Here is a 16,550-nt window from a genome sequence, read left to right on the forward strand (position 1 = left end):
ACTGCTACAGTGGATACAACACTATGAGTTGTTGTCAAGATCACAGCTGCCCTGAACCTCTTTGCCTTAAGCCCCCTTTTCATAAAGGACATATCATAGTATCATAGAATCCCAGTGTACAGTGTAGAAGGAGTCCAGTTGGTCCATCAAGTCTGCACATTCCCTCTGAAAGAGCACCCCATCCAGGCCGCACTCCCGCACCCACATCCCCATAACCCCACCCAACCAATACATCTTTGGACTCCAGGGGCAATTTAGCATGGCCAACCAATTAATCTGTACATTTTTGGATTGTGGAAGAAAACTAGTGCACACAGGGAGAATGTACAAACTTCACACAGACAAGGCCGGAATTGAACCTGGGTCCCTGGTGCTATGAGGTAGCAGTGCGAACTACTGTGCTACCATGCTGCATATGAGCCAAATCAATTAATCTGCAATCCATGCTCATAATAAACAGACGACTGATAACCTGTCTGTTGCAAATACTTCTATCACTTTCTTCATTGATTCCAGAAACAGTGAGGAAAATTTTGGGGTTTTGCAGGCTCCTTCAAGTCCACAGCATTTACAGCACCTACAACATCTTGCAGTCTCCTCCAAACAACACTGACACTCTTACAAATCACAAAAGGCTAATTTTAATGGTTTGCAACTGGTGTGTGATGAACAGTAACACATTGTGCAATTTTATATTAACTTTTCTAGTTGTCGCTATATGATTCTTTAATGTTATATCAGACATCTATTCCTCCATTGTTTGTCCCGCTACAGTAAATTAAACACTGGTTTCTTGGGGACAAGGATTATCCTTTGAGCATCAGCTTTATGATAATTGTTAGGAACTTACATTCAGTATTCGGTCAGATGATTGGGTAGAATATTGGAGTCCTCAATCAATGCTTCAGATGTCTGAACAGTCCAGGTGGCTTCTTCTAACATAGCCCAGGAGGTGTGATTGTAATAATTAATTAATTAGTGCCCGATTGCAGTGTGCTGCATGCTCTCCAATGGAGACAACAAATAAAACCACCATTAGGAAGGACTTTCTTTGCTTTGAGGGCGAGGACACTGATGTCATGGAAAACGAGAAGCAGGTGGGGGGCATCGAACAGCTGCTGAGGGCCAAAGCTGGTTGGCAGAATCTCTGTGAAGTTGATTTCCACTGAACATTCCATGCTCCCCTGAATTATCAATCATATCTAACATGTAACCCAGTCCTTCCACCGAAACCAAATAACAACAACTTGTATAGCACCTATAACATAATGAAACATCACAAGACGCTTCGCAGGAGAATTATAAAACAAGGTATGACAAAGAGCCACATGAGGAGATTGTGGTAACCCACTGTTACACCTGTATTAGGTGATGTAAGGTAGGACCTGTACTACAGGTTCGCCGGTAGCCCCTGCTGCTGGCTCCGCCCAGTAGGAGGAGTATATATATGCGTGTCCTTTATTCAGCAGCCATTTTGCCAGCTGCTGGGGAGGCCACACATCTTACAGTTGTATCCAACCTTAGTCTTTGTACAATTGATCGTGCATCAGAGCTTTAAGGTCAGATGACCAAAGCCTGTTCAAACAGACATCTCTGCCCTGTTCAACAGCATTGCGATGCCAATGGGCCTCCAGCTAATTGGTGGGCTTTCCTTGTCACCTTCTCCTCTTCCTGCTCACTTACGTTCAGTGAATTCCCTCATGCCGTCACCTTAGACTCACTATCGATGTCAGGTGGGATGCTGATTTCTGTGCTGGTGCGGGGCAGGGTGAGAGCAAGTGATGGTGCCTGATCATCAGTGTTACCACATCTATCTGTCTGGCATGGGGTCTGTGTTCAGAAAAGTGGGAGAGTGACAAGGGTCAGAAAATAGTTTCAAAGGCAAGCGCGTGTGAAACTATGGGTAGAAATTCTATGTGGACACCTTATTCTACTTCTCTGCTCAGCGGGAGGGGAGAAATAAATCTCGCAGACCTAGGTGAAATGGATGTTATCTTATTGAACGAGGTGCAGGGTAAAACACAGTGGCACATGGAGAGGAAATAAACGCAGAGTAGAAAGTAGAACAACCTTCAAGTTTGCACATCACAGCAGCGTTGTCCATCCATCAAAGTTAAATGGTTTAAGTTTCCGTCAATGGCCAATACAAGACTGATGTGGCATTTTTAAGCAATGGCAAAACATATTTTAATGTTCAACATGCCCTTCACAGGAGGCACTAAATTGTAATTTTTTTCTTCCTCCATCTTCCACCTCAGAGTAATTACCATTCATCAGCATAAGCCTTACAAGAGGGAAGTAGGTCCTCTCCTTTGTTTTTTGTGCTAATTCAAGATATCAAGAGCTAATGGGATCTTTATTTTGCTCGTCTTCCATATCTAATGTACTGAGAGGTGTCTGTAAAAAAGGCCATTTAAGATATTTCCACATCAGGGAGAAGAAAGTTTGAAATTGACATGCACTTTAACCTTCTAATCAATTATTTTGGCAAAAAAGAATTGGCAGTAATATTGAAGAAAGCTATCCAAGTCACCAATGCTCACGTTAAGTCACATCTGCGTTGTCCAACCAGGTGTGAACCCACATGCATTCTGATGATGCTTCCTTCCAAAATGGTGCTTCTGACATGTCTTCCTTTACCCTGAACCAAGGGCTCTCCCACTCTGGTTGACAGAGCGCTCAACCGTGCCAGACCATCTGCCGCACCCCTGCCCTCACACATTCTCCTCCCTCCGACAACCATGGTAGGGTCTCCCGTGTCCTTACTTTTCATACCACCAACCTCTGCATTCAAATAATCATCCTCTGCCATTTCCACCAACTTCAGCGCGATGTCACCACCAAACATATCTTCGCCTCATCTCCTCCATCAGCATTCTGAAGGGACCAGTCCTCCCTCTGTGAAACCCAATTCCACTTCTTCTTCACACCCAACTCCTCATCCCCTCCCTTGGCATCTTACAAGGTAATCACAGAAGCTGCAACACCTGTCCTTTACCTTCTCCCTCCTCACCGTCCAAGACTTCAGACACTCCTTTCATGTGAAGCAGCATTTCACTTGCACCTCTTTCAATTTGATCTACTGTATTCGCTGCTCCCAATGGGGCTTCATCTACATTGGGGAGATTAAATATGCTGGGTGAGTATTTTGCGGAACACCTTCACCCAATCGCCAAGCGTGACCACGACCTTCCTCTCACTTGCCATTTCAATACACCATTTTGCTCTCATGCCCACAATCTGTACTTGACCTGCTACAATGTCCCACTGAAGCCCAACACAAACTGGAGGAACAGCACTTCATCTTCCATTTGGGCACTTACACCCTGGACTTAACATTGAATTCAATAACTTCAGAACATGGACTGTCTCCTCCACCTTAACCCCCTTTTTTAATCCAATTTTTTTGTCCCGACACACCCCCTCCCCTCAGGGCTATCTGCCACTTGTTCTTCAGCTTTGTGTTCACAGAGCATTGACCCTTGTTCTCCTACTAACGCATTCGGTCATCTTATCTTTATGCCACTTTAGTTTTTAATATGACCATTGGCATGTCCTTTGTCTTGTGCCCATAATATCTTTGTCAAATCTCTCCCAGCTCTCACCTATCCCAGACTTGCTATTTTTTCTCCAAGTGCTTCATTATCCCTTATACAGTATAAAACCCATTGCATTTCTCCTTCTCTTACACTCTGAAGAAGATTCATACGGACTCGAATGCTTAACTCTGTTTCTCTCGTCACAGATGCAGTCAGACCTACTAAGTTTTTCCAGCATTTCCTTCAGGTTTGGTTCTCTTCCCAGTAAACTTGTCCATTTGCAGATGAGGACTAGGGCTAGCGAAAGATGAAAAATACCATGTAGGTAGTCGCACTTATTGATTACAAATTGTAGACTAATGCAAGGAGATGCTTGCTCGGGTACACAGAGGGAGAATTCAGAATGTCCAAATTACCTAATAGCATGTCTTTCGGGACTAGTGGGAGGAAACCGGAGCGCCCGGAGGAAACCCATGCAGACATGGGGAGAACGTGCAGAATCGCACAGACAGTGACCCAGCCGGGAATTGAACCTGGGACCCTGGCGCAGTGATGCCACAGTGCTACCCACTGTGCTGTATTAATGATGTCCAACAGCACTTCACAGGTAGTCAATTGCTTTGAAGTGTAGTCACAATTGTTTTGTAGACAAATGTAGCATCTGATATTAACACTACACCAAGATGAATGAGGTGTGAATTTCCTTTGGTGGTGTTGGTTAAAGGATGAATACAGTATTGCCCTGGATCTAGAATTGCTTCCGGCTCTTCTTTGAAACATTCGGAGGGGATATTTCCATCAAGTACTCTTGCTCTTCCACCAGAGTTATGATAAACAATTATAAATCCAACACCCACCTGGAAATTTATTTTTATGTTCGTTCATATGATATGAGCATCACCGGGAAGATTAGCATTTGGTGCCCAACCCTAATTGCCCTTCAGAAGGGCGAATGAGCTTCTTGAAAAGCTGCCATACTAAAGGTACCCCCAAAGTACTGTTAACGAAGGAGTTAATAATAATAATTTCTTATTGTCACAAGTAGGCTTCAATGAAATTACTGTGAAAAGCCCCTAGTCACCACATTCCGGCACCTGTTTGGGGAGGCTGCTACAGGAATTGAACCCATGCTGCTGGTCTTGTTCTGCATTACAAGCCAGCTGTTGAGCCCACTGTGCTAAACCAGCCCCAGATAAGTTCAAGGAGTTTTGACTCAGATGAGGGAGCAATTATATATTTCTAAGTCAGCATTCTGTGTGGGAGAGGAACTTTCAAGTGATGCTACTCACGTGCATATGCTGCCTTTGTACTTCTGGGTGATAGAGGCCATGAATTTGGGAAGTGTTGTGGACAGAGGCTTGCCAAGTTTCAGCAGTGAATCATGTAGATGGCTGTCACAGATAGAATGTGATGGCTTTCTTACTGCTCATAATCAGCTTTGACTAGAAAGAGGTATCGTTTCTTACCCTTGGAGTGTGGATTACCCACATTCCTGCCTTGTGCTTTGCAGATGGTGGAATTTACCTCATTTATGTCCATCCTTAGTTCCTGGTACAAGTAATAAAATTATTTGTTTGTTCAAACTTCTCTAAGGTACATAATCAAGTCTACGATCCATGGTCTTATTCGCACACTATTTGGCAAAACATATTTTGCTATTAACAAATTTGTGTTTGACCAATTTTTGAATGCATTTTAGAATTAGCAAGGTGATGGCTATCAGTGTAGGAAATGGAAAACTTTTCCAGCTGTTTACACACAGTGAGTGGGTTTTTCCTTCCCCTCCACAGCGTGTGATGCAGGGGCGGAGGGTGACTCACCAGTGGCTGGCAGCAGAACCTTCTGGTCCCACCTCTGTCAACGGGATTTCCCCTTGAATGAACCGCTTGCCATTGGGAAACCCGCGGCGGGGGTGGGTAGATGGCGGGACCTTAAGATCCCATCAGCTTGAGTGGCCAGAAAACCCCACCCAACGTCTATACCAAGAATTCCCAAGTTAGATGTTGCATAATCAGCCAGAGTCAATATTATTGAACACTGTTCCAAATATTATGCTTTCTCCATAATTTAGGAGAACCTTGACTATAAATTGGTGGAATTTAGCTCAGTTAGCTAGATAGCTGGCTCATGATGCAGAGCAAGGCCAGCAGCATGGGTTCAATTCCTGTACTGGCTGAGGTTATTCATGAAGGCCCCGTCTTCTTAGCCTTGCCCCTCGCCTGAGGTGTGGTGATCCTCAGATTAAATCACCACCAGTCAGCTCTCCCCCTCAAAGGGGAAAGCAGTCTATGGCTATCTGGGACTATGTCGACTTTACTTAACTGCTTGTTATTCTTACAACCTTAAATAGGTCCCAGATATGTAGACTGCTGACCCATTGGGCAACCTTATCCCCAGATTTATTTTATTCTGAACTAATTGGTTGATCTGTGAAGTAATTTGTTTCAGATAATATTGTCTATATTACTGTAAACTAAATGCTAGAATCAATGGGAAGGGGGAGAGAAAATGGCAGAAGAAAACTAAACAACATCATGAAAGAAACTAGTTGACTAAATATGAGACGGGTGATGCTAAATCAAACTATGATTGGAAAACTCATTGAGGAATAAATGCACCGATAATAGGAAATAAAACACTTTTATATTTTGGGGTATTTTCTAATCTTACAATATATGATTTTGATCTTCTGTCTTAGATCATTCTCATGGTAAGTCTCAACTCCTTATACTTTTCAAAGTGTCTACCCTTGATTATAATCTAGGTAAGCATGTGGCGGCATGCTGTGAAGTGAACAATAATAATTATTTTTAATATTCATAAGATCCCATATTTGTTTGAAGTTTCAAATATCGAGCCAATTTATTCCACATAGGAATATGCTATAATACAGATACATATTAGCTTCTACCTAAATCCTCCAGGGGGAAAAGCAATGAAAGGTTTGCAACTAGGCTAACACGTAGTAAACAGCATTTTAAAGTTTTTCTTTTGTTCAATAATATTAAACGGGCTCGTGTTGACCGGCCTCTTACCTCATATTTCAAAATGTTACCTCTTGTAGGATTTTCTATCTTAAGCAGAAGTCTTTTTATTACCCGAAAAAGAATTACTGGAAGTTTGTGGATATAGAACATGGGGTAGAATCCCCGCTGCCTGCTACTGGTAGTGGGGTTCCCGATGTGGCGGGAAATGAGGTGTTGGGAAGAAAACGGGATTGGTGGCAGGCGCCGATACATTTCTGATGATCTGGCCCTCCCGCTGGCAGCGGGATCGGGGTTTGCTTAGAGCCCGTGTGATTCTCTGGTCCTCTGGGCCAGGAATCACATCGTGGGATTTACCACAGGTATATCCCAGTGTGGCCCTAACGTGATGGATCATGTAGTGGGCCAAGGGGGTAACTCCTCAAGGGAGTTGCCCCCAAAGTCCTTCCGAGAACAACCCTTCCACCCCCCCACAATGCAAGGCCTGCCCATCCGACCCCCACCAGACCCTAGAGACCCCCTAAATAAAGAGAACCCCAAAATAAAGAGACCCCCCTCAGAGACCCCTAGATAAAGAGACCTACCCCAAAAACCCCTAGGTAAAGAAACCCCCACAGAGAACCCCTAAATAGGGAGACCCCCCTCCCAGAAAAGAACCCCTTGTCAGAAAGCCCCCCAGAAAATAGAAATCTGTCAGAAATCAGCCCAGAAAAGAAAGACTTGTCAGCAAACCCCCCAGAAAAGAGAAACATGTCAGGAAGCTAGAGAGCAGTCCAGACAGAGGCACAGAAAACAATTACTGTTGTATCACTCATCTGGGCATACATCTGCTGGCTCCGACACCGGAAGCAGCACCTGCTAATTCCTGGAAAGAGAAAGCAGTCAGCTGTGTTTAAACCCTTCAGGTCCTTAAGCTGCAAGCTATTCATTCATTTCCGTCAATGGGCTGTGATTGACAGCTTCCACACTCGCACGTAGCTCTCAGCCTTGCTTCATTCATCTTCCTTCTCGGTTGAGTAATTCAGAAGTTCTCTAACAGTAATGTCTATAAACATCAACCACTTTAAAGGGAGTTAGGTGCTGTCAATTTCCAGCTGAGCACTGTTTCACTCAAGCATTAGGGGGGGGGGGGGGGGGGGGGTGGAGGTGATTGGAATGCACTTAACTCTCTTTGAAATGGTTGATGTTTATAAACATTGTGGTTAGAGCACTTCAGAGTTACTCAACCATGAAGGAACATGAAGGTAGCAAGGCTGATAGCTGAGTGTGTGTTGAAGCTGTCAATCACAGCCCACTAACGAAATGAACAAATGCTTGCAGCTCAGGGATCTGTGAAGCTTAAACACAGGTCACTGGTTTCTCTTTCCGGAAATTGACACATGGTGCTTCATGTGTCTGTTCCAGCTGGTGTATTGCCCTGCTGGGTGTTACAACAGTAATTTTTTTCACGGCCTCTGTCTTGACTGAAAGAACAAAGACAAGTACAGCACAGAAACAGGCCGTTCGGCCCTCCAAGCCTGTGCCGACCATGCTGCCAGTCTAATCTAAAAACTTCTACACTTCCGGGGTCCATATCCCTCTATTGCCATCCTATTCATGTATTTGTCAAGGTGCCCCTTAAACATCACTATCATCCCTGCTTCCGCCACCTCCTCCGGCAGTGAGTTCCAGGCACCCACGACCCTCTGTGTAAAAAACTTGCCTCGTACATCTCCTCTAAACCTTGCCCCTCGCACCTTAAACCTATGCCCCCTCGTAATTGACCCCTCCACCCTTGGAAAAAGCCTCTGACTATCCACTCTGTCTATGCCCCTCATAATTTTGTAGACCTCTATCAGGTCGCCCCTCAACCTCCGTCGTTCCAGTGAGAACAAACTGAGTTTATTAAACCCCTCCTCATAGCTAATGCCCTCCACACCAGGCAACATCCTGGTAAATCTCTTTTGCACCCTCTCTAAATCCTCCACATCCTTCTGGTAGTGTGGCGACCAGAATTGAACACTATATTCCAAGTGCGGCCTAACTAAAGTTCTATACAGTTGCAACATGACTTGCCAATTTTTATACTCAATGCCCCAGCCAATGAAGGCAAGTATACCGTATGCCTTCTTGACTACCTTCTCCACCTGTGTTGCCCCTTTCAGTGACCTATGAACCTGTACACCTAGCTCCAGGCTGGAGTCTCTTTTCTGGGGGACTTCCTAACATGTTTCTCTTTTCTGGGGGACATCCTGACAGGGATCTCTTTTCTGCGGGTTCTGTGGGGTGCCTCCTGATTTAGGGGGTCTCTGTGGGAATCTCCATATTTTGGGGTTCTCTGTGGGAGACATTCCTATTTAGAGGGTCTCTTGTGGGGAGTCTCCCTATTTAGGTGGTCTATGTTGGGGATCTCCTTATTTAGAGGGTCTCTGGAGGGGGTTGGGGGGGACCCAAAAAATACAGTTTGCGGGAGGCTGATTTACGATGTCAGCGCGGCTGCTGACTTGCGATGCGTGTGGGGTAGTGGCCAGCCACTGGACCTCGCTATTGGGCCACCCACTCAAAATGGTGGCCTGTTAGCGGGATTCCCCCAAGAATCCCTCAAAATCCTCGCCCTGGATAAATCTGCATGGCTACGGACTGGGAATCGCTGGGAGAACAAATCAGTAGCAATTCACCTCCGGCGGGGGGTTCTCCCAAACGGAGAATCTCGTCCAATATAAACTGAATCAGTTACACAGTTAAGTTCAGATAATCTCTCACACTTTCTCAAGCTTTTAACTGATTAACCTTGCAATGTTTTATCGTACTGAGTTGGTCACAACATCCTGGCTTTAGCTGGCTGTTGAATACCATGTGTATTATGTATTTGAAGGGACATTCGCTGATTCAAAGCTGGGCAAAAATAATTCAATTTTGTCACAGCTACTTAAGACATTTCTTCCTCATTCCTCAAGGATATTAATAGAATGGTAGAACGTGATAAGTGCAGATGGTGCTAAAACAGACCTTTGTTGAGGTAGCCGTTGTGCTGGCATCCAAAAGAATCTGTTTGACGTTGTCGCAAATCAAGAAGGGTTAGGGTAGGAGCAAAAGTGTACCTGTGTGAACAAGAAAATCTAAGGGAGACATGGGAAGCAACCAGACCACTTTTTTCTCCTTAAGGGTGCTGACAGAATGTTGTTTGGCCACCCCAGAATCCTCTATATCTGCCCATTGGGTGGAGCCCAAGACGTATGAGGCATGGGAAAGTCCCAGCTGGAGCACTCACCTGAAGGTAAGTGTCCAAAATGCTTTATGCAGGCAATGTATTCCATTTGATTTGCTTCAGTGGGTGGTTTAACACATCAGAGTAACCATCTTGTTGACCCACAGAATTCTGAAAATCAGAGGAAGGGGGCGAGAGGAATGTTCACCATGATACCTCACCTGAGTCCGATGGCTAGGAGTTCATCTTGGAGAAATCACTTGTGGTGGAATAGAAGAAACAAGTGGGATGTAATCCATCCCGAGGCACCTCCACCCAAACTGAGTCTATATCCATTCATCAAGCCACTCAGGAAAAATGTTTGTCTAGTTTTGCAGGTAAGCTTTCCTCCCTGCTCCCTCACATATTTTCCAAAATCATATCAAATGCCTTGTTAATATTTTAAACCAGGGTTATTTGGATATGTGGGAAGTAAGAAATTCAATGTTGTTTTACATTGGAAATGATCTTGTAAAGATTTGTGTATTTTCTTCTTTCACGGGGTATGAGCACTTCTGGCAAGGCCCAGCATTTGTTGCCCATCTCTAAGTACCCTCATGAAGGTGGTGGTGAACTGCTGCAGTGCATGAGGTGGAGGCAAACCCATAGTGCCATTTATTGTTAGTTGAAATATCTAAGAATCCCACCAAAACCTAAATGTCAATTGAATAGAGTGATGCAAAATCAGGTATGCTTGAAAGCAAAATGGAAAGAATGTCTGAAAGGTGCAGCAAGAAGTACTCAGCTAGATAATAGTCATTTTCCCATCTCAGAACTAATGGTCACAAACAAACATCTGTCCCTTAATCATCTATATGCATGGTGTGAAGATGCTGGCATTGGACTGGGGTGAGCACAGTAAGAGATCTCACAATTTCAGGTTAAAGTCCAACAGGTTTGTTTCAAATCACTAGCTCGGAGCACTGCTCCACTGCTCCTTCCTCAGGTGAGGAAGGAGCAGTTCTCTGAAAGCCAATGATTTTAAGCAAACCTGTTGGGACTTCTACCTATATGCACATCAGCTAGTACCACCTTGCATAAACGGAATTAGTTCCCCTTTAATGGTCACTTAAATATTCACTGTTTCAGATGCCAATTCCCTTGGAGGCTATCCTGTTGGCCTCAGATAATATTCAAGCTATTTCATTTCCATTTTTCTCTGAAAGTGATCTGAAAGTGATTGCTTGAAATAGGAACCATGTACCTTGATTGATTAGGATATTTCCAAATCAATTAGGATGGGCAGAACTTTCGACTTTTCCTTGGCGGAGGGCCGGGAGAGCATAAAATGGATGTTGAAGGATCAGCTGCCGGTGATATTCCCCAGCCTATTATCATTTCCTTCAAATCAGCCACAGTGGATAACAGGCGGTTGATCCACTACTACCCCCTTTTATGCCTCAGCTAAAACTGGAAGACCCATTCAATCAGGTGGAATGCCTGTTTAAGAATTTAATCAAGGGTTTTGCGAAAATCTTTGGATCATTTCCCAAGAATGGAAGAAACACGCTTTTCTTTCACCCTCTGTCTTGGCTTGAACCTATTGATTTTTTTAAAAATTATGTATTTGGGTCTAGATGGGTTTCTTTGAGGTTTGTCTATCCTTCCAAAGTAGGCTGCTTGAGACTGTAGTTTGTTCAAACCATTACTCTTTATTTACAGCTACTATATACATATTAGGAACTTTGCATGAGTTTGAAACTTCTGCTGTCTCCCAATCTCTGTTACTCCATCATGTGGTATTACAGATTCATTATATCAGAATCATGTACTTCTGATATTAACACTTTATGCTACATTTACCCTCCCCCTCTTCGGTTATTTACCTCAGTTATATACATCCTTCTACATCTCCCTCAAAGTCTCAGACTTCACAGGGCGAGACTGGAAGATGCCTTGACCAATCTCCCTGATCTTGTTCAGATCTCTTTCTGAGGTTGAGGGCATACTGTACTCTCCCTTTAGTCGGTATTAGTGTCCTTCTCCTGGGTGGCTGTTGAGCTTTGTCTTGTTTCTTCTTCTTTTACTTCCATCAGGATCTGAGTAGTAAGCCCAAGTTTCTATTGTCTTTCTTCCCAAGGATATCAAGGCTGGAGTTTCTCCTTACCCTGGTCCATCTAACACTGTATGATCCCAGTTGTGGAGCTCTTTTGATTATTATGTCTTTCACCTGTTGGTCCCATAGTCTGTCCCTGGACTTCAGCATTGATGGGTCTTGTGCGCTGTGCCTGAAGTTAAAGTTACAAGCTGGTTTGTTTCTGTGTTCATCCTCATGCTGTTTTGGAGAGCTGGAAATTGTGTCCTTAATATCCTTCCCACCAACAACAGTGCAATTTAGCTTGGCCAATCCACCTATCCTGCACATCTTTTTGGGTTGTGGGGATGAGACCCACGCAGACATGGGGAGAATGTACAAACACAACATGGACTGTGACCTGGGCCCAGGTGTTGTTGGGGGTTCTTTTTGATCATTAAAAAAAAACATTCACAGAATGTGGGGTTCGCTGGCTAGACCAGCATTTATTGCCCATCCTAGTTGCCTTTGGAAGGTGGTGGTGAGCTGCTTTCTTGAACCGCTGCAGTCCCTGTGGTATAGGTGCACCCACAGTGGTGTTATGGAAGCAATTCCAGGCGTTTGACCCAGCGACAGTGAAGGAACAGCAATATATTTCCAAGTCAGGATGGTGAGTGGTTTGGAGGGGAACTTTAGATGGTGGTATTCACAAGTACCTGTTGCTCTTGTTCTTCTAGGTGGTAGTGGTCATATGTTTGGAAGGTGCTGTCTAAGGAACCTTGGTGAGTTTTTGCAGTGCTTCTTGTAGATGGTATACATGGCTGCCACTGTTCGACGGTGGTGGAGAGATTGAATGTTTGTGGAAGGAGGAGCAACCAACCAGGCTGCTTTGTCCTGGATGGTGCCAAGCTTCTTGAGTGTTGTTGGAACTGCACTCATCCAGGCAAGTGAAGAGTATTCCATTACACTCCTGACTTGTGCCTTGTAGACGATAGACAGGCTTTGGGGAGACAGGAGGTGAGTTACTCACCACAGGATTCCTCGCCTTTGACCTACTCTGATAGCCACAGTATTTATATGGCTAGTCTAGTTCAGTTTCTGGTCAGTGGTAATCCCTAGGATGTTGATTGTGGGGATTCAGTGATATTAATGCCATTGAATGTCAAGAGCGATGGTTAGACTCTCTCTTGTGGAGATGGTCATTGCTTAGCACTTAAGTCACTTGAAATGTTAATTGCCCCTTGTCAACCCAAACCTGGATATTGCCCAAGTCTTTTTATTTTTTGACATGGACTGCTTCAGTTTCTGGGGAATTGCGAATGGTACTGAAGATCGTGCCATCGTCAGAGAACATCCCCACTTCTGACCTTATGATGGGGGAGGTCCTTGATGTAGCAGCTGAAGATGGTTGAGCCTGGAAACTACCTGGAGAAACTACTTCAGTGATGTCCTGGAGCTGAAATGATGGACCTCCAACCACCACAACCATCTTCCTTTGTGCCAGGTATGACTCCAACCAGCAAAGGGTTTTCCCCCTCATGCCCATTGACTCCAGTTTTGCTCAGGCTCCTTGATACCATAGTCAGCCAAATGCTGCCTCTCTGTCAAGGGCAGTCACTCTCACTTCACCTCTGGCATTCAGCTCTTTTGTCCATGTTTGAACCAAGGCTATAATGAGGTCAAGAGCTGAGTGACCTGGCGGAACCCAAACTGAGCATCCGTGAGCAGGTTATTGCTGAGTAAGTGCCGCTTGATAGCACGGTTGATGACCCCTTCCATCACTTTACTGCTGGTTGAGAGTAGATTGATAGGGCAGTAATGACCCAGGTTGGATTTACCCTGTTTTTTTGTACAGGCCATACCTGGACAATTTTCCACATTGCTGGGTAGATGCTAGTGTTATAGCTATACTGAAACAGCTTGGCTAGGGGTGTGGCAAGTTCTGGAGCACAAGTCTTCAGTACTATTGACGGAACATTTTCAGGGCTCATAGCTTTGTAGTATCCAGTGCCTTCAGCTGTTTCTTGATATCACATGGAGTGAATCGAATTGGCTGAAGACTAACATCTGTGATGCTAGGGACCTCCTGAAGAGGATGAGATGGATCATCCACTCTGCATTTCTGGTTGAATATTGTTGCCATGTGAGACTACCTTTAAGAAATGGGTGTTTATAAATGGGTATGTATATAAATATCTGTAGTCAGAGTACCTTTAAGAAATGGGTGTTTATTACTGCAGTCATGTCAGAGAGTGGGTGGAGCTGGGCTGTCTGTCAGCTTTTTACTTTTGTTTTAGGCTGTTTGCTGCAGGGTGTGTTTTAGTTTTGTTTTCCGTGTTGGAGCTGAAGCCAGACAAAGCAGGTGTACTGCTGTTCTTTCTGCCATCAAAAGACTATCTCTTGATCATTTGGTGAATTCAGAATTATAAATGTTCTCAGTAGTGAATGTAAACCTAATGTTCTTCTGTTAAAAGGTGTTTCTTCTGTCTTCTGGTGTTGTTTGGGAAGTTATTAAGGATTACTTAGTGTTGTATTCTTTGGGGTTGTATTTGAATTGATGGTTGCTAAGATGTTCACTGTATGTTTTAAAAAGGTTAACTTGAGTTCATAGAATAAACATTGTTTTGCTTAAAAAAATACTTTTCCATTTCTGCTGTACCACACCTGTGGAGTGGGCCGTGTGCTCCCTATACCACAATGTATTAAACGTTGTGGGTCAGGTGAACTCCATGATACATTTTGGGATTCTCTAAACCCTGGCCCATAACATGCACCTCATGGATGCCCAGTCTTGAGTTGCTAGATCTGTTCGATGTCTATCCCACTTAACACAATGGTAGTGCCACACAACACAATGGACGGCATTCTCAAAGTGGAGATGAGATTTTATCTCCACAAGGACTGTGCGGTGGTCACTTCTACTGATATTGTCGTAGACAGGTGCATCTGCTGCAGGCAGATTGGTGAGGATGAGGTCAAGTATGTTTTTAACCTCTTGTTGGTTCCCTCACAACCTGCTGTAATCCCAGTCTAGCAGCTGTGTACTTTAGGACCTGGGAAGCTTGATCTGTGGTGATACTACTGTGTCACTCTTGGTGATAGACATTGAAGTCCCACACACATAATATATTCTGCACGCTTGCCACCCTCAGTGCTTCTTCCAAGAGGTGTTCAACATGGAGGAGTATTGAAACGTCATCTGAAAGGGGATGGTACGTGGTAATCAGAAGGATTGCCCATGTTTGACCTGGTGCCATGAGACTTCATGGGGTCCAGAGTCGATGTTGAGGCCTCCCAGGGCAACTCCTTCCCAACTATATACCACTGCGCCACCACCTATGTTGGGTTTGTCCTGCCGGTGAGACTGGACATACCCAGAGATGGTGATGGCGGTGTCTGGGACATTATCTGTAAGGTATATTTCTGTGACTACATCAGGCTGTTGTTTAACTAGCCTGTGAGACAGCTCTCCCAATTTTGGCACAAGCCCCCAGATGTTAGTAAGAAGAATGTTGCAGGGTCAACAGAGTTGGATTTGCCATTGTCATTCTGGTGCCTAGGTCAATGCCATGTAATCCGTCTGGTTTCATTCTTTTTTATTGACTTTGTGACGGTTGAGTAAAACTGAGAGGTTTGTTCGGCCATTTCAAAGTCAGCCATATTGCTGTGGGTCTGGAATCACATGTAGGTCAGACCGGGTAAGGACAGCAGGTGTCCTTGCCTAAAAGACACTCGTGAACCATTTGTTTTTTTTAACGACAATCAACATTGTTCTCATGGTCATCATTAGACTTTTAATTCCAAGTGTCGTTTTATTGAAGTTAAATTCCACCATCTGTCAAGGCGTGATTTGAAAGGGTTGGTACAGTGGTTAGCACTGTTGCTTCACAGCGCCAATGTCCCAGGTTCGATTCCCGGCTTGGGTCTGTGCGGAGTATTCACATTCTCCCCCTGTTTGTGTGGGTTACCTCCGGGTGCTCCGGTTTTCTCCCACAAGTCCCGAAAGGCATGCTGTTAGGTAATTTGGACATTCTGAATTCTCTCTCTGTGTACTCGAACAGGCGCCAGAATGTGTCGACTAGGTGCTGTTCACATCAACTCCATTGCAGTGTTAATGTAAGCCTATTTGTGACAATAAGAGCATTACCCTGCGTCTCTAGAATACTAGTTAAGCGACAATGTGACCCGGGCCAACCTGGCCCGGAGAGGCCCGCCCAGCTGCCAGCCTGCTACCTTGGCAGTGCCTCTGCCAGCACCCTGATTTACTGGAGGATGGAAGGAAGAATAATCCACATTTGGGCCCACCAGGCCTACTCCAAGGCCCGACTCCAGAAGCGCCCAACCCAACCACCAACGCTGGAACAGAACACGGGACCTCGTCCAACCTGATGCAGGAAGCTCCTGCTTGCAACCCAAATCCGGGTTAAAGACACCCGAAACGGCGGAGATCCACACGAGGACCCGAACGCGCTGCAAGGTAGACCCGTACTCGCAGATCCCCAGGACACCACCGGATCGCAAAAAATGACTCCTCCCCCACAGCAACCGCAAAATCCCAACCAGCGCCTGTGACCTCGCCAGGTGCGACCCCTAAACCGAAACCAGCTCCCCGGCCCTCGCTAGACGCAGCCCCGAGGCTCTCGCTAGACGCAGCCCCGAACTTTGCACAAGGTCAGACTTCTCCGATCCGATCCCGGGACTATTCAGAAGCAGCCGCTGACCGAGGAAATGAGGGAAACGCAGCGGTCTGCAGGTAAAACTGAAACAACATGGTTTCAAGTCTCCAC

General features: G+C 45.0%; 1 protein-coding gene across 6 annotated transcripts in view; it reads left to right on the forward strand.

Moving 5' to 3' along the window:
• Nucleotides 1-16,550, forward strand: part of LOC119965313 (cyclin-dependent kinase-like 3) — a 193,559-nt gene that overhangs the window by 109,470 nt on the left and 67,539 nt on the right. For 4 of the 6 annotated variants that reach the window (XM_038795885.1, XM_038795886.1, XM_038795889.1 and 1 more), the window contains exon 11: nucleotides 9,878-10,087. The exons of the other annotated variants lie outside the window; for them this stretch is intronic. In XM_038795885.1, coding sequence (XP_038651813.1) covers nucleotides 9,878-10,087 — 210 coding nt within the window. The remainder of the gene's footprint in view (nucleotides 1-9,877; nucleotides 10,088-16,550) is intronic. 6 annotated transcript variants of the gene reach the window in all.

Source organism: Scyliorhinus canicula, chromosome 4 (genome assembly GCF_902713615.1).
Source record: "Scyliorhinus canicula chromosome 4, sScyCan1.1, whole genome shotgun sequence".
Lineage (NCBI taxonomy): Eukaryota > Metazoa > Chordata > Chondrichthyes > Carcharhiniformes > Scyliorhinidae > Scyliorhinus > Scyliorhinus canicula.